The 25,003-nt window shown below is 41.4% G+C and overlaps 1 protein-coding gene across 3 annotated transcripts in view; it reads left to right on the forward strand.

The window, feature by feature from the left end:
* EXOC4 (exocyst complex component 4) overlaps positions 1-25,003 on the forward strand; it is a 426,451-nt gene that overhangs the window by 18,248 nt on the left and 383,200 nt on the right. For all 3 annotated transcript variants that reach the window (XM_075081692.1, XM_075081693.1, XM_075081695.1), the window contains exons 2-3: positions 3,005-3,194; positions 6,325-6,519. In XM_075081692.1, coding sequence (XP_074937793.1) covers positions 3,005-3,194; positions 6,325-6,519 — 385 coding nt within the window. The remainder of the gene's footprint in view (positions 1-3,004; positions 3,195-6,324; positions 6,520-25,003) is intronic.

Consider the following 25,003-nt stretch of genomic DNA (forward strand, 5'->3'; position numbering starts at 1 on the left):
CAAAGCATGGAACGTGAAATGCTACAAATATATTTGATGCATTGGAAGAAGCTACGCTGTCAGTGGAATGGGGAGGGGGGGCCCCATCTCTGCATGTTCTTTGTGCAGGAGCAGCGGTGCACCTGCGTCTCCTGTGAAATGTGCAGCTCTTGGTATCTGGGAGTGGGGAGGGAGGAGGGTGGAAGGCACCTGCACTGATAGTCTGAGGCATAACAAAAGAAAGAGGGTCTCTTCTCCTCGCTTCCATGTGCTATCTGTTATGGTCTTCTGCCACTGCCATCTGAAACTGAAAAGGAGTGTTAAAACTGCACAGTAAAATTCATCACTTGGGTACATTGTCTTCTTTTAGGGTGTCGTAGAGGAATTACAGCCAAAATATATCCTGTCCTCCTTGGTAGCTGAGTAGGACAAGTGTGCGTGTGCCCCTGTCCTCCTCTCGTGCCATGTTCCATATGGTAGTACAGATTTGCTTGCTCACTTGAGTTTTCTAGGCTGTTCTTTCTGGGATTGTGAACCCTGTGAAATTGCTTTTTTGTTTTGTTTTGGTTTTTTTTTTGTTCTTTTTAAAGATGGAGTCCTTGAGTAGGTGGTACAGCCTGTTGTTTATCTTCGAAGGGAAGAAAGTAGTGAACTGGAGGTTTTGGGTATGTCTCTGTTGACTTTCTGAGGGAGAGGGAGCATTTCTTGTATGTTTAAGTTCTTTGTTTACACCCATTTGAGAAGAGCTTTTGCATTTGAGTTCCTACTACTTTCCTAATGGTATGGAAGAATTCAGAAAAATCTGTCAGATACTAACCCTCTATCAGATATTAACCCTTCTTGTGTCGTGCTTGTTGTCATTGAAGATAGTCTTAAACCACAAGGAATTAGGCTTCTCTCCTTTGTTCTTTTTCAGTGACGTGCAAGCAGTTCTCGCTTACCTTCTGGCTTTTACTGTAGAGGACAAGTGACTGTTATTGCAAGAAAAATTGATATTTTCTTTCTTACTTGACAGCAGGAGATACTGGTTTTAGTTTGGCCGGACCTCATTGCTCTAACAAATCCAAAGTGAAAGCCATTATGTTAGCAGAGAGCAGCAGCAGTGTTCAGCAGTGGGTTTTTTGTCTTCTTCCAGCTATTTGACCTTTTCCACACAAATAGCTTAAGAAATCCAGAAGAAACTCAAGAAGTTCTCTCTTCTGGCGGGGTATTTTTTTCTCAGTTTAAAGGGTTGGAAACAATGTCGGTTCTAGTCTTCCGCTATTTTTATACTCTTCCAGTGTAGCACACATACCGTCTTAAGATGGTGCCTCAGTTCAGTTCAGAGGCCTAAATGTCTGTGATTTAAATGAAATAATGGTCTCCACATGTTCATGCTCTACTGGTTATATTTTTAAAGGCATCTCACTTTCAGCAAGTAGATGCTCCGGATTGCTTTGAAAGTTGTGATTATTTCATGGTGTTCAAGCACATGACCCAAAGCAGTTTGTATGCAGTGATTTTTTTAATATATTTGCTTTCTTGCTTATTTTCTCATCATAAGTTCTTTAAAGTGGCTCAGAAATTGCCAGTAGAGCTATTGAATTCATCCCTGCTGATTCTTAAGGTTGTGATATAGCAGTGTTTTAGGTCGTAACTACTATAACTGATCTTAAATGAGTGTTCTCTTTTTTTCACCATGAATTATACAGTTTTCAATGTCTATATTGCTGATTTAAAACAGAAACCTGTATGGACCATAGCGACCCTTCCAAGGATAAAGGAAGAAGAAAATTCAGAATGGCTTGTTTTGCAGAAGCTTACTTTCTGAGTGCTACCTACTATAGGAGATAAGAATATGTCTTTTTGGCTATTGTGGTCTCCTGGGTCTTTCTGGTGGTGTGATTAAGATGAGAGGAAACGGCCTCAAGCTGCGTCAGGGGAGGTTTAGGTTGGAGATGAGGGAAAATGTCTTCCCTGCCAGAGCGGTCAGGCCCTGGCACAGGCTGCCCAGAGAGGTGGGGGAGTCACCATCCCTGGGGGGGCTCAAACACCGTGTAGACGTGGCACTTGGGGCCATGGTTTAGGAGGCCTGGGGGTGTTGGGTTGACGGTTGGCCTTGATGATCCTCGAGGTCTTTTCCAACCTTAATGGTTCTATGATCCTACATGATCATGTCATTCCAGGTGTGGGCTTCTGGATCCAGTGGCAGGATGGGTCTCGAGGGGGTGAGTGGGGTGAAAAGAGAGAGAGGGAGAAAGAAGATTGTGTTGATATTGAATAAAACTCAGAAATTTGGAGTGACACCAAGAAACTTTCGTCTCCTGTACCAGTTTCATTAAATTTTCAACAGTTTTGTTGGAATCTCAAACTTCATTGATTTTAAAGAAAAGGAAATCTAAAAACCTTCCTAGATGATGGTAGTCGGAAGTTAAAATAAATGCGGGGGAGCAGAAAGGGCCCGTGACACGTCTCTGCTGTACTGGTGTACTTTTGGAAATGGATTGACAATTGGAAGGCACGGGTAGGCTTTTGATAGATTTCTTTATGTGCTTGTGATATCCCTAGTGTACTTTTGGCAAGTAAGTAGTGGTAACAGCAACACTCCTCTAACAAATAGTTGCACTGGTCCCTGAGTCTAAAGTAGAATTTCTTCTTTATAGTTATTGGTAAGTAATAAATCAGGATATATTTCATATGTTTTACTCTGTCCATATTAATGACTCTCTGGAAATATGATAACCAATAGATAACTTTCCATTTTCATGAATCCATTTTCATGAAGTGTAGTAAAAACACTCTGAAGCACCTGAAAATTGGAGAAGTAATAAACCACAATATTTATGTTTTTTGTTTTCTTGAAGTACATTGTTCTCTACTGAATGTCAGACAGACACGTTTACCAGAAATAAGCTTCACTCAATGAAGTGTATAGACTAATAAGAGCAGCTGGTTTGTGGTAGGTAGTGAATTTTTTAGGCAAAGGCTTCCTGTCCTTATAGATAATTTCAAAATATCACTCTTTTTGTCATCTTTTTGTCCTTAGGACTTTATCTACCAGTGATGATATTCATGACCGAGAGAATGAGAAGGGCCGCCTGGAAGAAGCTTATGAGAAATGTGACCGGGATTTGGATGAACTCATCGTCCAGCACTACACCGAGCTCACCACTGCGATCCGCACGTACCAGAGCATCACAGAGCGCATCACCAACTCGCGCAATAAGATCAAACAGGTGAAGCCTAGCTTTGGATGTGTTTCTCTGTTTGCATCTACTTGATAACATGTACTCTGGGTACAGATCTGTGCAACTCCCCTACCTTTTCGTTGTGCACTGTCTTTTTGTTGGTAGTGTAATGTTGTAAGCTCCCATTTTAACCTTTTATTTATCTCTTTTCCCAGCTGCTTGTCATCATTCTGAATGCGCCGTTACCCACTAATTCTGAGCTAGGCCTGATTTTCAAGGCGCTCTGTGGCATGGCCAGGGGCAGACCATCCAGTCCTAATACGGTGGTCACAGGCTGTGTCTTACTAGCAACATGTTTTCCATAGGATCTCTCTCTGTTGTTTGAGAACGCAAGTAATTAAAAAGCAAAACGGGAGGTGGATGCGAAGCGCAAAGCTTTGCAGTGCCCCCTGTTCGTTTATTGTCTAGACATGTAGCTATCAGGTTTTTGAAGTCTAAGGGCTGCTAAGCTAACACCTTTCCATCTAATCTCTTCATGTTTTGCTATGTTGGCCTCCAACCACCTCCTAAATGGTCTGGGTGATATATCAGCTTGCTTTTCGCTCAGAGAATATGAATTTTGGTGCTATTTCCAAACTCGGTTCTGTTGTGTGAATGTACATGAACTCTGTGCCCCTGTATCTTTCTGTATTTTGAGCACTCACACTTTGGTAGCGTGCCAGTAAATAACTCTGGCGCTCTTTGTTGTGGACTTGTTCCATCTGCTCTCTCCCAGTAGCGATAGATTAATTCTTCGGACTCCTGTCCTATCTTTTACTTCCGGTGTAGTTTGCTATACCTCAACTTTGCAAACTAGGCACCAAATTTATTCAGGGTTTCCTTTTTTTTTCCCCTGGCTCTGTGGAGGTCTCAGCCTAAAACCTTTCACAGTGGTGCTTTGGGAGCAGTAGGCTTTTACCCTTTTGGCGCTATGTACTGACCCTGCTGGCTTTTAAAATTCATTTAGCATTTTTGAAGAAAATGAGACCGTTCTGATGCTTTCCAAGGGTAAAAGTTCATTCTAGGATTTATGTACAAAGCTCAGCACTTTGAAAGCAGAGATCAATTGCACTAAATTTGAAATAAACTGTAGATGGTGGCCCATTTTCACACAGTATACGAAGCTTTGCTGAGGTCAAAACGAACATGGAGGGGTGTGACCTTTTGGTCCCACCTAGAAGACTGACTATAGAGGTGAAAGACCTTTTGATATTTAAGTTTTCTTATTAGTTTTGGTCAATATGTATTGAAGTAGCTTTGACCTAATCTAATGGCAGGCCCCAGATCTGGTTCGTCATCAATCTGTATTACACTATCAGACTTTATTTTGATGTTCCCCTTTTGTGGAGGGTGGATGATCGCACAGGCGTTTACTTGCATGAGGAGTTGTGGAAGTGATAGATAGTCCAGATCCCTCTGTGTATCTACCCTTTGTAGCCAATTTCTGTATGAATTTCTGTTGGGAAAGGCTTAGTTTTGATTCTAGCTTTAGAAGTGTTACCACCCTAAAACTGAATTATAAAGTAGGAACAATTCTGCTTACCAAGGGAAGGTTCTTTCTTAAAGACTTGCTGTTCATTCCTTTCCCTGCTCCCAGATGTAGATATAGCTGATCTTCTTTCTTGCAAGGACAGGAGTAGGAATGTCTTGTGATGTTCCTTCTAGCCCCGCCATTGTTTTGCTGACCTCGTTTGGCTCTGTAACAGCAGCCTGCTGGTGCTGGTGTGCTAGGTTAGTGAAACATTTTAAATTAAGGTATTGAACAGGGATTAAGTCTGAAGTGAGCTCTGTGTGCATTTCAGTTTGCCCCTGCTTTTGCAGCAAGTTATGACACCCTTTACGTTAGCTTTTCTGTTGGCTGGGGATTTTTCTATGTGAGTCTTTTCAGAAGGACATTTCAGAGCGCAATGTTATTGTACTGAAACCTTAGTCTGTCTGACTGTGGATGGAGGCCGTCTTATGCAGCTATTATTATTCACTGGTTGTCTGTATTTTGGTCCATCTCTGTGTCTCGCATGTATTTTTTTTAAACTGCCTTTAGGTAGACAAGGTAGGAGAATGTGCAGCTGAAGTGGGATTTCTGAAGCATTTTGAAGGCTCGTTATTTAAAAATAAATCGAAGGGCCTACTTCTGAGAGTCTCTCTTCATGTGTAATTCAGTGAGAGTTCAGCCTGAGAAAAGGTTGGACCCTAAGTATTCATAACTTATCACAAAAACAAGAGGAGTGTGAAAGCAATGTGTGAAGCAGTGTTGTTAATTGCTTCCACATTTTAATATGTATTATTGATTTGCATTATGCAGGAAAAGCTAGGTTATACTGACCTTTCCAGAGGATATCGGGAGAACCTGGAAGCAGGGAATGCAGGCGGTGTGTTTGAGCAGAAAGGATGGAGAAGAAAAATGCTTGATGTTTCACGAATGGGGTAGAATAGTAGAGATTTTGCCAGTTAGAGAGGATGGCACGAAGCTTGAAAAGAGAGTGGGAAACAGCAGAGTGTTTCTCTGGGTGATGTAATGGCCTTGATAAATGATGGAAATGCTGAATTGCACTGTATCTTAACTGCTGTTTGTTCTGATGAAACCATATCTCTCACAAAACAAGAAAAATTGGTATTGCTCGAGGTGGCAGGAAAATGGTTGTACTCTTAGATAATCAGGTTTCAAGAAATGGATACCAAACTTGAAGAAAGGAGGAGACGTGCCAAAAGATTTAATAGGCAGATGGAAAATGTTTACAGCAGAAAAATTAGTAGTGGCTTATTTCCTTTCACTGAAAATTGCATTCTTGCTGTATGCCAAAATACTGAGTTGACCTTTGGAAACGTGCAATTAAGTCTTTGGTCATGCTTGATAGGATCCTGCGTTTATTGACGTTATGATAGTTCAGTTAAACTTTGACTAGTGGTACGAAACTTGCACTACAAACCGCCTGACTATGAAAGCAGTTGTGGTTTGTATGTGCTGTATGTTTCCCTTCAGCCAAAGGAATAACAGAAATTTTAAGGAACTTGGTTTTGGTTATAGTCTTGTCATATTTTTGGAATCCTTAATAAAGTAAATGTGGGAAAGGGCTGATCTGTGTTAGAAGTGTCAGTTACAGGGGCAGATTGAATTAATCTTTTGACATGTCGCTTGTAGGTGAAGGAGAATCTGCTATCATGCAAGATGCTGCTGCACTGCAAGCGGGATGAGTTGCGCAAGCTGTGGATTGAAGGGATTGAGCACAAACATGTCCTGAATTTGCTGGATGAGATCGAGAACATCAAGCAAGTGCCTCAGAAGCTGGAGCAGTGCATGGCCAGCAAGCACTACCTCAATGCAACGGACATGCTGGTAAGATGTGGTACCTCGTGCTGGGCCAGTGTCTCCCAGAAACACGCTGGTCAGCTGGGTGATCATCTGCAGACAGGTCTGCTCCCTGTGTTATTTGCTTTTTTCCTGCTTAGCTTCTTCTTTTGTAATTTGCTGCTTTCTTGTACTGGAATTTCCGTTTGATTTTGTGTTGATCCTTTCTGACGTAGGGTCATAGTCTCCCATCCTGTTCGGTCAGCTCTTGTCTTTCAGAGCTGTTCTTACCTGTTGACGTCTCCCGATCCTGATGCGTTCCATAACCATCTAGTTCTTTACCCACTTGATCTGTGCATAAGAATTCCTTCTGCTTTTGCAATATAGTGCTTTATTTCAAAATCAATTTCCTGGATACCTGCCTCTATCGTCGTCTTTGTTTATATCTTATCAATTACTTCAAAACTATTTTTTGTTGTGGAAGAACTACCCTGTTTCTCTCCTGTTTCGTCTCCCAGAGCACACACACAACATTGGTCATTACTGAGAGGGGAGACTGTCTTTCACCATTTAGGTGTGTTTGCCTCTCATTGTCTTCCTCTAGGTCTTTTATCAGGACTCTTAATCCTTTCTACTTATTTCCAGCTCTTTTTTTCATCTTTTTTCTCCCTCCCTTCAAGTGTTTTTCCTTTTCAGTTCCATCTCTTCTTTTTCATAAGCATGCCTTTCAGTTCCAGTCTTGTGGAGGTAGAAGTTTCCTGAACTTCTCTAATAACAACCTTTTTCCTTTTTGTTTGTTTCTAAACTTAACAAGCGCACTTCCTCACCAGGCTCCAGTCCTTTGTTTTCTGGAACTGTCTTCTACCAGTAATTAAGAAGTTGACAAGGGAGGTGATCCTTCCCCTCTGCTCTGATTTGTGAAGTGCTGAGCCCAGTTCTGGGCTCTCCAGTACAAGAGATAGAATGGTGTTACTGGATCGAGTCCAGTGAAGGATCACAATGATGGTTAAGGGAAAGGAGTATCTCACATATAACGGGAGGCTGTGGGAGCTGGGACTGCTTCACTTAGAGAAGAGGAACCTGAGGGAGATCTCATCTAGGGTTATAAATGTCTGATGGGAGGGTGCAAAGGAAACAGAGCCAGGCTTTTCCCAGCAACAGGAGAAGAGGCAATGGGCACAGATTGAAACTTGGAAAATTATGTCTGAACATAAGAAAATACTTTCTACTGTCAGGATGGTTACACGCTGGCACCGATTGCCCAGAGGGGTTGTGGAGTCTCCATCTGTGGAAAATTTTCAAAACCAGACTGGACGTGGTCCTGGGCAGCTGGCTGTAGGTGACCATGCTCGAGCTGGGAGGTGGATTAGATGTTCTTTAGAGGCCCTTTCCAACCTTAACCAGACTGTGATTCAAAAGTGAAGGCAAAAGTAGTATGTCTGTTCATATTCCTCTTTGGGTTTGCCAGAGAATGCCTTTAAGCAAATCTTTTAAGTGCCTTCCTTTGCTATTGTTTTTTTCACTTTACTGTCCTTTGTATTTCTTAGCTGTGCCTCTTCACTTCTTTTTAATAAGTCATTATTCAACAGGATAAAGAGCTGGAAATCTTAGTGTTGTCACCTCATACTCCTAGAGCCCGGACTTAATTTAATTTCCTTCTTTCCATTTTCTTGCATTTTACCTTAAATATGACTATCTAAAACTTACCTTGTTCCCTCTGAAACATTTTCAACAGTTTGATGTCAGTCTCCTCATCCCTTTCACTGATGGCATGTGTAACCCTATCTGGATTTTTGTTGTTGCTGTCACATCCTCAGGTCTGATTTCACTCTGCTGTCACTATCCTGGGCTTTTTCTGTTGCTCATGTTCTGTTTTTGTCGCACCTGGTGCAATCATCTTTCTACAGTCTGGTCACAATTCTCCCTTTCTTTCTTTTTAAAACCATCTTCCAGTAACCCTCTCAATCTTAATCTCCTTAGAATATCACTGGCCTTCTAATATGAACTGTTGCTTTATATCTTTCCCACTGTACTTTAAGCCATCTGGAATGGGCAACGTATCCATTTCTGTTGTGTAATGTGGAGCGGGATTTTTATGATACTTTGTAAAACCTATTAGAGTTCCTGAGAACAGATCAGTAATGCCATGACCTTGAGGCAGTGTTCAGTGTTAACATCAGGATCAATGGAAATATTGGTGCTTTCTTTTACTGGTGGATTTGCCAGTTTGGTTGGTTTGGGTTTGGTGTGGTTTGGTTCTTTTTTAAAATTCAAAAACATTCTCTTCAGAAGGATTCCAGAAAAGTAATTAATTTCCTGTGTGGCACATAAGGTAGGAAGTGTAAGAAGGAAAATAACAATACTTAGGATTTATCATGACATGTTTAGAAATGGTTTGCAATACATGTATTTGTGGTATCTTATTGGTTTGCAATGAATTGTGTGTGCATTTTTTTAATATGTAGACCTATATACATACACACATATGTGTGTGTGAAGGTGGGGTCGCCCAAGGGTATGAGATAGAGCCAATATTAGACCGCGCTGAAGCATGGACTGCTGTAGCGGACTGTTCTGGTTTTTGTTGTTTGCTTGGTTAGTTGGGTTTTTTTTCCAGAATAGAGTATCTTTTCAAATGACAATGATATAAAAAGCAGCTGTTAGTTTTTGGGTTTCATTTTTTTTAATCATATCAGGAATGCAGAGAAACCTCAAGTGAAAATTGAACACAGTTTCAGCCGTTCTATACTTGCGGTTCTCATTTGAAGTGAAGTGTACCTGTAATAAAGGAATAGTAACCTGCCTGCATTTGGAGCTTTTTCACAGCCAAAAATCGCAGTAGGCTCATTGGCTTTTGCCATCTTCTGTTAACGCTGCCTCTGCAAGACCGTGATGTTGTAATCACTCACTGGCTGCAGGATAATTCCTTTTTCCTTTCATGTGATATGAATATTATGTAAAATAATTACTAAACTGTCAGGGATGCAGAGTGCATATAGATCTCTCTGTCCTTTTGTTTCATTCCTCAAGGTAAACAGATGCTCGTGGCTTATAAAAAGCCCAGAGTGATCTGACAAGGAGCTTGTATCCCTCACATTGAAATTGGAGCACTGATTAATATTGTTGCCTGTAGCCTTGTGATATGTACAGTCGAAATTAGACCTTTGCAGTCATCGTGTTAGGTTGATGCAAGCACTCTAATGGCATAATTTCTGGTTGCTGCATCACATTTCTGCAGTCTGTTCTTTGTATTCCACTCACATTAATTGAAGTAATTTTGCCACTGAAGCGTGTTTCAAAGCTCTGCATTTAAATTGAAATTTTAATTCCCTTATTGTTTGGAAAAGACGGCCGAAGATGGCTTGTTACAGGTTTCATTATCAGTCAAAACTCTCCAGCTGCTGGTTCTAATGTGCAATGACTGAGTAATGCTGGGAAGAATTGTTAATAAAAGAATGGCAGCTTTTCCCAGTAGTATGAACACAATGTAAAGGTATTTTGTGACAGCTTACATTTGTATGAAGTTCAAAATTTTAAGTGGCAGCTTTTTTGTTTCTGATTCTGTATCCATTTAGAGTAGCACAGATGAGCTTCAAGTATCGTGTGTTCATGTTCTGTGTTCCTCCAGCACCTTGGTAATACGCACTTTGGTGAGCAGAGCTGGTTTGCTGTTCTGTAATTGCACCTTACACATGTTGTGTTAAACCTAGTTCCAACCTCCTTCGAATTGTGACGCTTTGGAGAAATCAGGAGGGTCCGGAACAGACAGAGCTCCTGTTTGAGATTGAATACATTTCAGTTATTTTCACATTCTCTATATGCTTTTTTTAAAGCATGAGTTTGTACGTTTTTCCTGTAAAGGGTCTGTTTTTCACACCCTACGTTCTTTAAAGTAACGTTAACGTTTATGTGGCAACTGAGTGTATTTTCTGTTTAACATAAGGCATGGCAAAGAGGCTGAGGGGAGACCTTATTGGTCTCTACAACTGCCTGAAAGGGGCTGTAGTGAGGTGGATGCTGGGCTCTTTTTCCCAGGTAACAAGAGATAGGACAAGAGGAATTCACCTCAAGATGTGTCAGGGGGGATTTAGATTGGATATTAGGAAAAATTCCTTCACTGAAAGGGTTGTCAAGCAGTGGCACAGGCTGCCCAGAGAGGTGGGGGAGTCACCATCACTGGGGTATTTAAAAGACGTGTAGACGAGGCACTTGGGGACATGGTTTAGTGGTGGGCTTGGCAGTGTTGGGTTAACGGTTGGACTCGATGACCTTAAAGGTCTTTTCCAACCTAAAGAATACTGTGATTCTATGGTCAGGTGCTGAAGGGGGAATTCTGACGCAGAAGATGCTTCCTAAGAAAAGGCAGTGAACAGTCTCCAAAAGGAAGAGCAGCAGAGCTGGCAGCAGAGGCAAGCTGGGCTTGGGGATACAGGCTGCGCTTGGCCGAGAGGCACGAGCTTGATCTCTGGAAGGCAGGGATCCAAATTCTTCTAGAAGAGATCTTTAAGATGGGCTACACACCACTATAGCCAAGCCAGAAGTTGCAGCAGAGGGCACGCAGCAGGATGGGCAGCAGTGGGCAAGGACAGAAGGATCCTCGCTTGGAGGAAGCAGTTTTCCATGTGTGGTCTCCCCTGGCGCTGGGCTGTGTATTAAAGGGCAGTACGCTCTGCCTAGCAGTTACTTAATTAACTCAAGTATTGTAGAGGTCTGTGGTGTTGATCTAATTGTTCTGGCTCTACTGTTGACCCATGAGGTACCCACAGGGAGAAATTAATATTTCCCATTTGTTTAAATAATCTGAGATGAAATGCTAAAAACAGTTGAAGGAAGGAATGTTGTTGAATCAAGTAATTAAAGGTCATATCATAACATGATGAAATGAAAATTGCTTAGGCTACTTTCTTTGCATTTCCTGGCTTTTATATGTCTAGCCTTGCAGTTTTAATGAGCTAACACCAGTTTGTCAAAGTATATAGAGTTTTTAAAAATTTGTTTTCATTCCAATAGACCGTGAAACACTTACTCTGAACTTGATCTATTAGTGCGGGAGTACACTTCCTCTGGGTGAGATTGTGTCAGGTAGCAAAACATCATGAAACTGCAGAAGTAGATCCGTAGGGTGGGAGTGAGGACCACCGCTGTCTCCAGCTGAATTTTTTTTTTTGTTAGGAGAACAAGAAGGAAGAACGAAGGCGGAAAGCAGGAAGTACGGAGCCCTCTGACTAGTCTTCACTTAAGTTTCACTTCACACTTTCTTGTGTTACAGAGCTGGGAACTGATGTGAACGTGTGTTTTACTCATGAGCACATCCTTCCCCTTTAGCCTGCGTGTCTTTGTCCCAAGAAATACAAAGCCGAAGTGACAGCAATTTGTTTCTCAAGAACTAGGCCAGGGAATGCTCCAACATCTACTTTCCTTTCTTCTTCAGTGTTAAGGACTTTTATTTAAGCTTATGTCAGGGAAAGAATAATATGTCTCCTGCTCTGCTTTCTTAAGCAAATAATAGCATCAGGGTTTTCTCAGAGCTGACCGCTTTCTGACTGCAAGCTTGCATTGTTGCCGGTTTGTTCAGTTTCTGGAGCCGAGCTAGTGGCTGTTATTGTTGCATTCAATTCAGTGTACTTGGCGCGGCACCCAGCTGTACAGGAGAGGAGATTGGGTTGCAGGTAAATTAGGTCATTTTCAATCATGCTGATGCAGCACAGTTAAAAGCATACCGAGTTCACCACCAGCATCCTTATGCTGCATTAAATGTATTTTTGCGCCGTTCCATAGACTGTAAGATCTGTATTGGGTTAATTTTTTGAAGAGCATTGCTTTGTTGTGAAATCTATATCAGGAACATACCAGCCTAAATGAGAGATGCTGACCAGCTCCATTGTCTGCACGCCGAAGCGTTTTACTAAAAAGTGGTTTGTCTGGGGTGTTTTTTTTGTTGGTTTCTGGGGTTTTTTTTTATTTTGTTGTTTTAACTGCAGGGCTTCACAAGACAATGGGGCTACTTAATGGGCGAGAACATGGTTAGAAGTTGAAGATGTTTGACTAAACAGAAATGCTGTGCAAAAACAATTCTAAAGCTACTGAGGCAGTCAGAAGGGAGAGGTGGCATAGGAGAAACAAATAGAGGAGAGACTAACCATGGGTAAGATATGTTGGAGACGAGTGTATGAGGATCAGGAACCTAGCTTGCTGTGGGACTGGGAATCAAACAAGCAGCTTAAAATATTGAAATGTTGTCTCAGGAGCAAAGAGAGGACGCTGCTCTGTGTGTGTACTCATGTGAGTATTTGGCCTCTTCCTGCTCATCCCATAATAAATGGGATAATATCCCAATAAATAAAATCCCCAAACTAATAACTACTCAGTAACAGTGTCCCCTACCTTCCTGTGCACCTCATGTCAATCTTCTACGAAGGCATTTGGAGTCATTAACATCTTCCTGGAAAACATTGGATGATTGTAGCCCTGGGCACGGTTGTTGAGGAGAGTTTTAGTTTCTGTTCCTTGAAGGAAAGCCACAGGTTGTAGCTACATCAGTGTAGTATGGGGAGAGTCTTTCAATTAAAAGTACCATGTAGTGAGCAGACTACGTAGACTATGAGTAGTCCGTAATAATGAAATTGGGGGGAAAAAAAACCCAAACCCCAACCTGCAACGCAGTTCTCGGTATGTGTTATATTTACTGTCTGCCTTTCAGCTGGAGCTATGAAAATCAATAAAAAGTGTCTTTCATTTTGTTTCTGCATTTCTCATTGCAGAGCTGGGATCGGGGTACTGCTGTGGAACAGTTTGATATTTTGGACTTAATGCCATAAGTGGAATTAAGAGACTTGTTGGTTTGGGCTTCTGTAGAAATGCTTTTATTACAAAATTTAAATGTTGGCCCTGCTTGAAATTCATTCTCCTGAATTAGAAGCCCAATAATATTTTCCCAATACTTTTTGCCATGAAGTCTGTCCCCAGCTAACATCGTGTCTTGCCATTGACCTTATTGATTACAAAGAAGCCTTTTAGAAAACAGAATTGAGAAGCCGACATCTCAAGGGCTGTATCTCATTTCAGATTACCTACTGAGGTGCAAGAGTGTTTATGCTTAGAGGAACTGTTTTATATTAGTTTTTAATGATTGGCAAATCTCCTGATTTCTGTTGGCTGTGTGGTTGGGGTACAGATAAGAAAGAAGGCAGCTTTGTTTTTGTTAAGTTGATGTATGCATAGGATATGTTCTAGTGATTCACACCTAAGCACAGAAATCATGAGCTTTCTTCTGTCTGCTGCTCATTCATTTAAAATACTGTACCTCTGCTCAGATGCTTGGATTTATTAGTGTTATTTGTCTGCCTTCAAGGAGCATTGCACAGCTTAAGCAATTAAGTTTGGTAGAAGGAACTCAGAAGTAGCCTATGAGAAGCACGGTTGCTATGAGTTGTTAGAATATTTTTCACCTCTTTTCTGTACCTATTATTTTTTTCTTTCTAAATTCTGTTCTCTGACTTTTCCTTTTTATACAAACTTGCTAGGCTAGGTTTAAAGACATTAGAAAGTAAAGGGTTTCTTTCTCTTTGAAACATCTTATCATTTTTTTCCCTTAGTATACTTATCAATAACTATCTCATTCTTTTTATCCTGTAATTTCCATTATTTGAGGCAGTCTGTTGCATTAAACTGTTAGTGCCTAATACTGCTTCATTTGCATCGACACGTGCTTGACCTCAGCCCCTCCACTCTTAGTTAATGCACCAACAAGCATTGATATCTCTCTAGAGTATTATCGTGGGGCTGTTAGCTCTACTAATAACAACGATTCATTTAAGATGATGAAAGTTTATTAAATAAGAAAACATGCTGTAATGAAGGTGGAGAAGAGGTGTCTAGTATCTTTTAATGGTGAAAGTAAGCTGCAGCTATGTGACAGATGCTGCCCTTCGTGAAAGGGAGAGGCATCTGCAACGATAGGATGCATGCGTTTGGGAATGGGCATTTCTGAACATTAAATTTAATCCTTCCTGATTATAGCGTAGATGCTGTGACAAGAAGTTCTTTGCTCAAGGCAGTCGCTCCTGCCATTTAATGGTGCATCTGTTTTTGGGAGTGCTCTCCTAACAGCTTGAGAGTTCGGTGCTTTAGTTTACATTTGCTCCCTTTTAAACTCATGAACCCGGTAGTACTTCATACCTTCGGGTTAATATTTCTTTTGCCATTGATGTTGTTTGTAATTTTTATTATCAAGGTATGTTATGGACCTCGTTCTTGGAGCCTTTTCCACTTTTATCACTTTACATTTGAATACAGCGGATGTTTTTCCAGTAATTACTGGTGTTTTCATGAATTCTCTTTTAAACTCTGTGTTGTACAGACACAGTTCTGCCCATAGCAAAATACTGGAACAAACACCAAGAGAAATTGTTGAAGATAGATTGGGTTATGGGACAATATAAAATAACGTGGATAAATCTGATGGTGTTTTTTAAAATGCAACTTTAAAGCTAGAGAATGGTGGGTGACAAGGTGTAATAAATTTAGTTTTTAGTAAAGCATTTAGAACATTTAGGGCGACTTTAGCCTAGAAAATTCTCACTGAAGTAAAGGTGTAATGCTACCAAGTAACTTTCAAAATGAATTCATAGAAGAAACACTGTCATGTAGACCTGGAGGAAGATTTATGCTGAACAGCTGATAAATGAAGATGTGTGGACAGTGTGCCTGTTCGAGGAGGCGGCAGTGGTTGTCTTGCGCTACAGTTAATTTTACTTTTTGTGAATTTATGAATTCTGTCATAAGAAGCTAGTAAATTAATAGGTGAAGAGCTAATTGAAAGGAGTTAAAGATTGCTTTGTCAACAGAGAGATGGGACACGGGGAATGGAAAAGACTTGAAATGTCGTCTTGAAGACAGCAAGAGAATCAATTTGGGAAACTGCAGGTTTGCATTAAAAGGAAAATCCTGATGTTTTACCTTAATGCATTAGGACCCCATTGTTCTAGACATCATTCGTATGGAGAGAAGGCTTGGGATAGAGCAAAAACCACCCTTTTCTTAATGGCAATTAAGACTAAATGAGAATGCGTTAGATCAGAGACAGAAAAGTATGGAAATAGTAAGTGGAAGGAAAAGCCTTTTTTATTTTTACTGCTTTCACAATACCTACAGCTGTATTGCCAGTCCATGACAGTGCTCCAGTGAGATTTAATATAGATGTGTGCGCAAGGTCAGACCAAAGGCGGTCTTAGGCCAGAGCAAGCAATAGCAATCCTTTCCCAAAACACTCTGTGAGCTTCCAGCACTTGGCAAAATGCAACTTTTGACGGAAAAGCTGGTGTCTTTTGGGCCAAATAGCACTCAATAGCCGTTTCTTCCTTGAATTTGTCCCTGTCACTTTTTGCACCAATTTAAACTTGTGGCTTCAACGCTGTCCTCTGGCAGTGAGCTCTGTAGCTGAGCTGTCTGATGTGCTTCTTGTAGATGTTACTGAATCTTTGGTTTGCTAATTTCCTCCTATTGCCCAGGAGCTACTGACGATTTGAGGCACGCAACTATCACAGGTACTGGGGCAAGACATTTTTCATTTCCATCGAGTTGTCACTCTAATGGAAAAAGTTTCCGGCGATTCCACGATGCCAATACATACTCTGGCGTTCCCATTCCAGGGAAGTCATTTGACCATACTGTTATTGAAATTGCTCATGTGTTGTGCTAAAGTCCAAGGGAGCAGTTGGATAATCCCCTCTCATGGATTTTAGCCCCTCTGTTCCTTGAGCACTGCTTTCAGTTTCAGCACTTTATTACTAGAAAGACATTGATGAATTACAGCGAGTGGAGGAGGGAGTAGAATGGTTGATGGGTGACAGGACTAAGGCAAATTTGAAAGAATTAAATTTATGTAGCTGGAGTAAAGGACAGCAAGTGAGGAACATAATTTTATAAATATTTGAAAGTTTGTAGAGGAAAACAGTAAGTTAGATTGGGTCGTTGCCGTTTAAGCGCTTAAGAAAAATAAAGGACATTTGTGCTTTGTGTTAATGTGTTTATAACAGGTTTGCTTTGGCATTTTCAGGAAGTGGGAGCAGTAGTCTTATCAGTACGAGATATGAAAGTAACTTTTGTAAAATATAATTAAGGCAGTACTATAGTGGTAGGGACATGGCTGTCATCTAGTAGACCTCCTCTGTACTTGTAAATGGTAATATTGAGGTTTCTTTTTTTGGGGGAAGAAGAAAATAAGGTAAGACTAGATGGGATGATTGATTTAGAAAGCAAAACCGTGGAGTTCAGCTTGCTGGAATTTGATTCTCTGGAAAACACTCTTCTGCTCTGTTAAGGCATTAAAAAAGAATTGTGTTACTCCTTAGCCTTCAAATACACCTCCTTACCGCTGGGCACGGTGCCATAGGCCGGCTGCTTGTTGCCTCCTTATGTGGAAGTGGTTGCGTTTCAGTAATGCTTGTGGCTGTGCTGGTGGGAGTCTTAATATAAGGTGCCATGTTTAAGAGAAAACAAACCCCACGAACAAAAAGTAACCCTTTTACCACGTTCCTATGTGTACATTTTCCCTGTCCTTCCCCCATCAAATAAGCTCACACTGACTACTTATCTCAGGGTGAGCTGTTTTGTTGTGACCTGAGCACTTTTTTTTCTGTGTGTAGCTCAGAATCTTTCAATCTAGTCTTTCAAACTTCTTCCCCTTTCTGCTTCAGTCATCTGTATCAGTCTCCCCCCTTCTGCATGCTTTGGTCAGCAAGTCCTTTTATCTCACGAAGGGGAGGAATCATCTTGCAAGGGATCATCTTCTTCAGTCCTCAGTATTTTATAGCTCTTTGTTTGCTTTTAGCTTGTTAATTCTTACAAGGCTGTTTAAAGGTGAACAAAATTGGTAGTAATTTCTTCCATCATCTTAATATCCAGTATGTTAATCAACACTCGGTACTGTTCATCAGTGTTTTACAGCTACTCATTAATCCTCACGTCCAGTGTACCTTTTCTCCTTTTCCTGTTTTTAAGGGGAAGGAGGCAGTGACAGTCAGGAATACCTCTCTTTAATCTGTGTGCTTTTCATATTTTCCATGCTTTTTAGCTAAAGGTTCCCTGGTTTGGGTCTATCTGGGTGTTCTTTAAGTTCAGGGTTGTCTTAGCTAGCTCATGGTCACTGGTTTGTCTTGCTACCAATTCACTCTATGCTGTACGCTGCCCTCTGGCAGTTTGCTAGCAGACAATTCCCAGTCTTTGGATTTCTTACGTGCATCTTGGGTGCAATTTTTCCACGTGTCCCATTTTTTTGGATGTCCCACCCTCAAAGGCAGTAACTTTTCAGCTTCATCTTGATTCACCTTGCAACCAAAATAGTGAACAAATTTACAGATGAAATACAGGCTTACTTGACAAGACTTACGTCAAGCTTCTAATTAAAAAATATAAATGCAATATAAAAGCAGACTTAATCAGTTATTCATTATGTGTTTCCAGCAGTGGAGGCTCAAAATACTCAAGAGTCTTCTGCTTTCTGGATGTTATCTGCTTTCACAAGGATGACGAGGGGGCTGGAGCATCTGTCCTGTGGGGGAAGGCTGAGGGAGCTGGGACTGCTCAGCCTGGAGAAGAGGGGGCTCAAGGGGGATCTTATCAATGTGCAGAAATACCTGAAGGGAGGGGGCAAAGAGACAGAGCCAGGCCCTGTTCAGCGGTGCCCAGGGCCAGGACCAGAGGCAGTGGGCACAAACTGACCCACAGGAGGTTCCCTCTGACCATCAGGAGATGCATTTTACTGTGAGGGTGACGGAGCACGGGCACAGATTGCCCAGGGGGGTTGTGGAGTCTCCCTCCTTGGAGATATTCAGAAGCCGTCTGGATGTGGTCCTGGGCCGCTGGCTCTGGGTGGCCCTGCTTGAGCCGGGCGGTTGGACCAGATGACCTCCAGAGATCGCTACCAACCTGAACTGTTCTGTGATTTTGTGTGATTCTCTCCATCATCCACAGAAAACAAGGGAATTTTTCAGGCAAAACAGCCTCGACTTCGGGAACTCTTGCCTAATTTATTGCTAGTTAACACAAACTTCTGATCAGCGATTTGGGTTTTGAGGTGGGAAAAAGAGAACACAACCAAAAACCACTTAAGTAAACATGTTCTCTCAGTCTTCTCCAGGTGTCATTCAAGTCCAACACCTCTACTTCCCTCCCTCTTCTCACCTTATTTTTTCCATGGCTTATGCCCAATCTGTCGCAGTTCCTCTGATGAAGCGATGGGTGGCACAGAAAGTCAGTGTCATCTGTGAGGGCTTCTTTCTGCTACTCTGCTTCGTACTGGTTTCCTCTGCGCTAGTTTTGTTCTTCAGGTTTTCCTCTGCTACAGTTTTCCTTAGAGCGTCTGCTCCGATGTGGGTCACCCACAAACTGCAGTCCCCTTGGGGGTGTCCCTACTCCAGCGTGGATCACCTCCATGCTGCAGTCCCTCAGAGAGGTTCCCCTCCAAGAGCGTGTCTCCAGCCGCTTGGAGTTGCTGGTTTCTTTAAATATGTTGGAACAGGGGTGCCGCATGCCACCCCAAATCAAAACGACCCACTGGAACATTCCTTGTCACGTGTAATTCAGTGTCCTTTAGATACATTTGCGGTGTTAGAAAGTTGGAGGATCAGTTCTCTAATGCATCATCTGCTCTTAAATTTATCACGTGATAAATTCTTTGAATAGAGACCATCGTTTGTAGGTACTCTGCCTTTTTGCCCGGTGTAAAACCCCAACAGCTGGAGTGTGAGTACCTTCCTGTTTCTTAAGCAAACTTTTCGTGTTAGATCCTCACACGTGTCAGGTGCAAACTGAATTCAGTGAGCAGCTTGTTTAGATCTGGCTACACACATTTAAGCCATTTTTTTTAGTAATTTTCCTTTCCTGTACTTCTTGAAAGCGAGTTCCTTGTAAAAGAGTAGATCAATTATCCTCCTTTTAAATGTCAGCATTGTCTTTATTCATCCAGCAAGGCAGCTTAAACCTTCTAGGTTGCTACTATTTATTTGCTGTTTTATTCAGAGGGTTCAGGTTTTTACCTTTTGTCATACTGTGTTTGTGTATGACTTGACTTTTTTTTCCTTCAAGTTGTGACCTGCCACATTGTTTTCTTTTAACCTTTCTCAGTTGTTTGTTCATGTTTTCCTATCTGTTGTCTGAACTCAGAATAGGCTGGAATCCCAGACAAAGCATTTTGTTTTCTAGTTCGAACAACCATTATTCTGGTGTTTTTTTCGCCCTGTAGAAGCACCTAGTTGAGGGCTTTCATTTTTATCTCTGCTCATAGACTTCCAGCATTGTGGAGGTCTAGAATTTAAAATAATTCCTCTCATTTCACATCTCTTACAGTGCTTTTTGGAAAACTAAAATACTGTTGAAAAACGTTTTAAGGAAATACGTAGGTTTAATTGCAAGCAGATTGGAAAACTTTGGCCGAAGTCAGGAAGGAAAGAAGAATTTTTACAAATATCTTGCTGGTACTTAGGTTCTAGTTTGTTGTAAAACGCTGAATTAAAACCTTCCAAATTGGATGTTATGATAGGCAACTGTTTAGTTACATTTTCTTTTTAAGGCAATTAAGCACGACTATAAACTGACTGTGACCTTTAAACAAGCTGCGTAATGGTTCTGGTGCCACAGTTATTTTCTATAAACTTGCAATTTTTAGCTCATACAAAACTGAGCTCTTTTTTCAGCTTATTTCATTGATCCTTATTTTCTAAAGGGTTGCAACTTATTATTGTAGGTAATAATTAGTAGATATAGATAAGTAGGTTTTAACATCAGAACTAACTCACAGACGATCTAAACCAAATTCTGTGTAATCCAGGCCAATATTTTTACTATTATTTGACTAAATACAGTTATTCTGTACTTAAGTATGGCTTTCAGTGGGAGAGACAGACTTCTTTCAGAGTTTAAAAAAAAAAAAAAAAAGTGGTGGTAGAGATTAGCTACCGTTTCTTTTGGTACTGTTTGCTCACAGTAAATCTGTTTTTTAAAAGAAGAATAACAGGATGTTTGTCTGTTGATTCACCTTCCAGCTGTTTTCTCTTGCCGTAGAATGTTGGGGAGCTCTTTTACCTATAGTTATCTTTGTGTCCAGGTAATCAAACGCAATGCCATTTCCTACCCCAAACTCCCACCCTCAGAAAAAAAACCATAATCACTTATTCATTCCAATTAGCTAAGCCGGGCGGGTGTAAAAGCCTTGAAGGACCCTCAGGTGCTTTTTCTGGACCCTTGAACCACTTTTAGTTCTCTCCTCTACATCTAATTTTCAGTTTTTCTGAAAAAGGCTGCTGTTCCATTATCAGTCTTAACCAGAGTCTTGTAGTAATAACTCTTCCCTCCATATACAATTCTGCATCTATTAGTCCTTTTGTTGGTCTGAATAGCACGCAGTAAGTAATAGGAGGATTAAAAAACTGGTAACTACTTGGGAAATCTAGTCTAAGCTGAGGGGCGAAAAGAAAGGGGAGAAAATCTAATTAAATATGATCCCGTTGCATGTTTTATAGCATCTTTAATCTTCATTATCCAACGCGCTCACCACAGTGAGGATAAAGAGCAAAAAGCAGAGGTGATGTATTAATTGCACCCTCAGTTCAGCGGATGTGCGGTGACAGGGAAAACAAGGTTCAGTTCCCTCGCGGACTTCATGGCTAGTGCAGTACTGTGCCGAACCACGCTGTGTCCTATTACTTGGATGTCCCACTCCTGTGTTCACAGGATGATAGCCAGGCAGATGGAGGCAAGGGGCTGTGCTCTTGGGGGGCTCTATCTGGAGCACCATGTCCAGTTTTGGGGCCCCTCTGCAAGAAAGGTATATATGATTTCTTGTATGGAAAAGGAAGCATGCAGGACCGAGTCCAGCGAAGACCCCCCAGGGTGGTGGGGGTTAGAAGCACGCAATGTATAAGAAGATGCTGTAGGAATTAAGGTTGCCTGTGGAAGAAAGTGGGGTTTTGCTGTCCGTGACTATCTAAAAGAATTTGAGGAAAAATGGAGCCAGGCTCCTCTCAGAAGTGCGCAATGAACGAATGAGAGGCAACCGTCACCAGTTTCTGTGGGAGAACCTGGCTGGATGTAAGGAGAAAATTATTCCCCTGAGAGGGGTTAAACACCAGGAGCAAGAGACCAGAGAGACTGCGAATCTCCATGCTTGCAGGGTTTTCAAACCTGGGCTGGAGGCCCTGAGCAGCCTGATCTAATGTTAAAGTTAGCCCTGCTTTGAGCACGGGGTTGGATGGGGAACCTCAGCAGGTCCCTTCCGAGCTGGATCAGCATTTTATTCTAGCAATTCTATGGATGCTGATTTCTAACTTCCAGGATTCTTTGATTTGCTCTGACAGAAAGTGTTGAAGTCTGTGCTTGCTGCCGTTACACGTCGGTGTTTGCTCGGTGGCCGCAGCGTGCTTCTGAGCTACTACAATTAGTTCTCATCCTCGTGCTTGGGGATTGTGCAGTTGCACATTTGAGATCACTCTTTGCTAGGTGTGGATAGCCTTTGGCCTCACTGCTGTCCTTAACAGCAGGTGCCATGTAAGAAGGCTCAAAAACCTTTTAATTTTTATTTACAACAAGGTCTGTAAAGCAGAGATGAATGTGGTAGAAGACGGCAATCAGAGAAGCTGGGTCTTTCTAGTGATGGACAGGAGGATGGTTTCTACTACCTCTCTAAATGTAGCGTTGTTTAATTTCCCAGCACTGCTTCTGCTGAAGTGAGTGTTCAAAACACTGCTGGTGAACTGAAAAAAATTGAAAACTTGCTATAATGTACTAAAACTGATATGGAAATGTTGTAGCTCGTAAGGTTTTTCTATTCTTAATTGTTCAAAGTAATAAAATTAAAATTGTAATAAGTGATACAAATAATTAGAAGTGAAGGGCTTCTGTCTGTCTGACTGCAGATAACTTTGTAATAAATGAGTGGAAAAATAATAGATACAATTTAAATATAAAATCCCTGTAGTTTGAAGTTTAGTATTGAAGAGGGAGGAAGACAGTTGCCTTTTAAAATGTGAAAAGCTTTTTATGTTCAGGAATGGTGTTAGCAATATCAATACATTCAACCCCCAACACTTCGGTTTCTTGCTAGAATGCATCGTTTTCTTGGCTTGTTCTTTACACTGTACTCAGATGAGCGGCATCTGCAGTAAAAAATAGAAATCCAAAGATAAGGGGTTTTCTCCTAAATGAAGGCTCTCTAACTGGAGGAATCACTACTAACTTGAGGAACAGCAACACTTTCTTGCAGAGCAGTATTTGTTATACTCTGCCCTGTTACTGCTTCGGGCAGCCTGTCTCCCACTCATCTGGCTCCTTTTGCATATCAGGGTTTGAAATGAGAAAAGGTCAAGAACAACTAGTTGAAATGATATGCCTGAGTTGAGTGATGAGTTGATGACACAACAGTAAATAAATCTCTCTGATCTTTGAAGTTGAAAGTATTTTTATCATATATTTGGGTCTCTTGCATAATACAAGTGATGGTGTGTCACTAGCTGAGCAGGGGCATAAAATTCTGGTCTTCGTCTAAACTTTGCCAATGATAGACATAGTCCCCATTATGAATTCAGTTTAAAAAGTCTTATTTCTTTCTAGTCTTGCTCTCAGTGCTCAGCTTATTGTTCTTGGCTGTGCGTGGTGTTGGCTGTGCTCTCAGCTGACCCACCGTGGTGATCTTCCACGTCCCTTTGTAACCTCACTGTTTCTCAGGATAGTTGACCAGCTTGTTAACATGGCCCAGATGGATACTTGGACTTCAAACAAAACCAGCTGGAAACTACTTCTGCTTGTGCTTCCAAGTAGTCAACAGAGCAGTTGTCATTTTTGCTGCTTTCCCTATTCAGTTTCTGCTTCCCTTTCTTTTCCGTCCATCTCTAACTGTTAATCTCTCTGCTTCTGGAGAGCAAAGCCTTTGTGATGATGGTGTGGTTATTTGCTGAAAACGAGGTTTGAGAACTGATCTTTCTCGGGATAGCAGGGTGAAACACAAGCTTGTCAAGGTTTTTCTTGTAACAGTTCCGTTGTTAGAACCATGTTATTCTAGAACAACATCAGAACAAAGCTGCGAGGAGACCTTATTACAACCTTTCAGTATTTAAAGGGGGACTACAGGAAGGGTGGGGGCAACCTCTTTAGCAAGGCCTGTTGTGACAGGACAAGGGGTGATAGTTTCAAACTAAAGAAGGGGAGATTTAGACTGGATATAAGGAAGAAATTATTTACACTGAGGGTGGTGAAACCCTGGCCCAGGTTGCCCCGAGAGGTGGTCGATGCCCCATCCCTGGAAACATTCAAGATCAGGCTGGACGGGGCTCTGAGCAACCTGGTGTGGTTGAAGATGTCCCTGCTCACTGCAGGGGGTTTGGATGAGATCACCATAAAGGTTCCTTCCAAGCCAAACCATTCTATGATTCTATGAACCACCTGTAGTGTATTTTTAATTTTGTGCATTCTTTGTGGACATCTTTGCATCATTGTGATTGCTTATGCTACTGCTCTGTGGTAGGTTATCCAGCGCACAAATTAGACAAATGTTTTAATCTCTTATTTTGTATTCTGAAATATAATCTGGGGTGTTTCTTTATAGCTTGCTCGTTACCAGGACTGAAATAATCTTTCTGTAAATAAAAACAACAGAAGGGAAGAACGTTTGGTTGGTTTCTTTTTTAATGTCATGTTCATTTTTGCTGTCACCTAAACCAATTTGAGCCTTTACCTTGACTTCCATGAACTTGGATTGAGCCTGCAATTACTTTCCAGACCCAAACTGTTCTGAACATTACAGCTTTTCTCTTGCGCTCTGTCTTGATAGTTGGTGGTAATGGGGAGTGAAATATTGGAAAATAAAACAGTGGTTAAGGGAGGCTTTACGGGAGTGGGGCTCCCTTAAGTTAAAGGGCTCCAAGTGTGCATAATGTTGAAACTTGCCTGTTATTTACCTGGCGAGTTCAGTCGCTGGGAAAGTGGCATTTATCACGGATGTAAATTCCAGCTTGTCTGACTGCAAATATGAAGTGTCAGAAAGGCCGCCAAAAAAACCCACCTGACAAAGCCCACCAAAAAAAAACCCCAAAAGGCAGCTTTTTCCAGAAGAAGAAAGTTCAGTGTATAACAATATGGGGCGTTTGGGTTTGTTCTGGCTTTGTTTTTGTCTTTTTTAAAGCACAGTGAACAATTGACTTCCATTTCTTTCTCAAAAGACATGTTTGAGAGCTGTGTGTTGGTCTTAATAATTAGTTTTGAGAATAGTTTTAGGATCTGGGAAGGTAAAAATAGAGCCAAGTGATCTGAGTGGAAATCTTTAGACTTTTTTTTTTTTGCTTATGTTTTAGGCAATACTTTTCCTGTGTGTCTTGGAACCTTTTTAATGCCATTTTCCTGCTCGCTTTCAGTTCTTCCCTCACTGCGTTTTCATCTCTCAGCTTCTCAGTTTGACAAATGTTGTTCCTGATCTTGTTCTTGCTTTGGTGAAATTGCTGACAGCTTTCAGGGCAGTGATGAATGCCTGCAACTCCCCTGAAGT

The sequence above is a fragment of the Phalacrocorax aristotelis genome, chromosome 1 (genome assembly GCF_949628215.1).
Source record: "Phalacrocorax aristotelis chromosome 1, bGulAri2.1, whole genome shotgun sequence".
Lineage (NCBI taxonomy): Eukaryota > Metazoa > Chordata > Aves > Suliformes > Phalacrocoracidae > Phalacrocorax > Phalacrocorax aristotelis.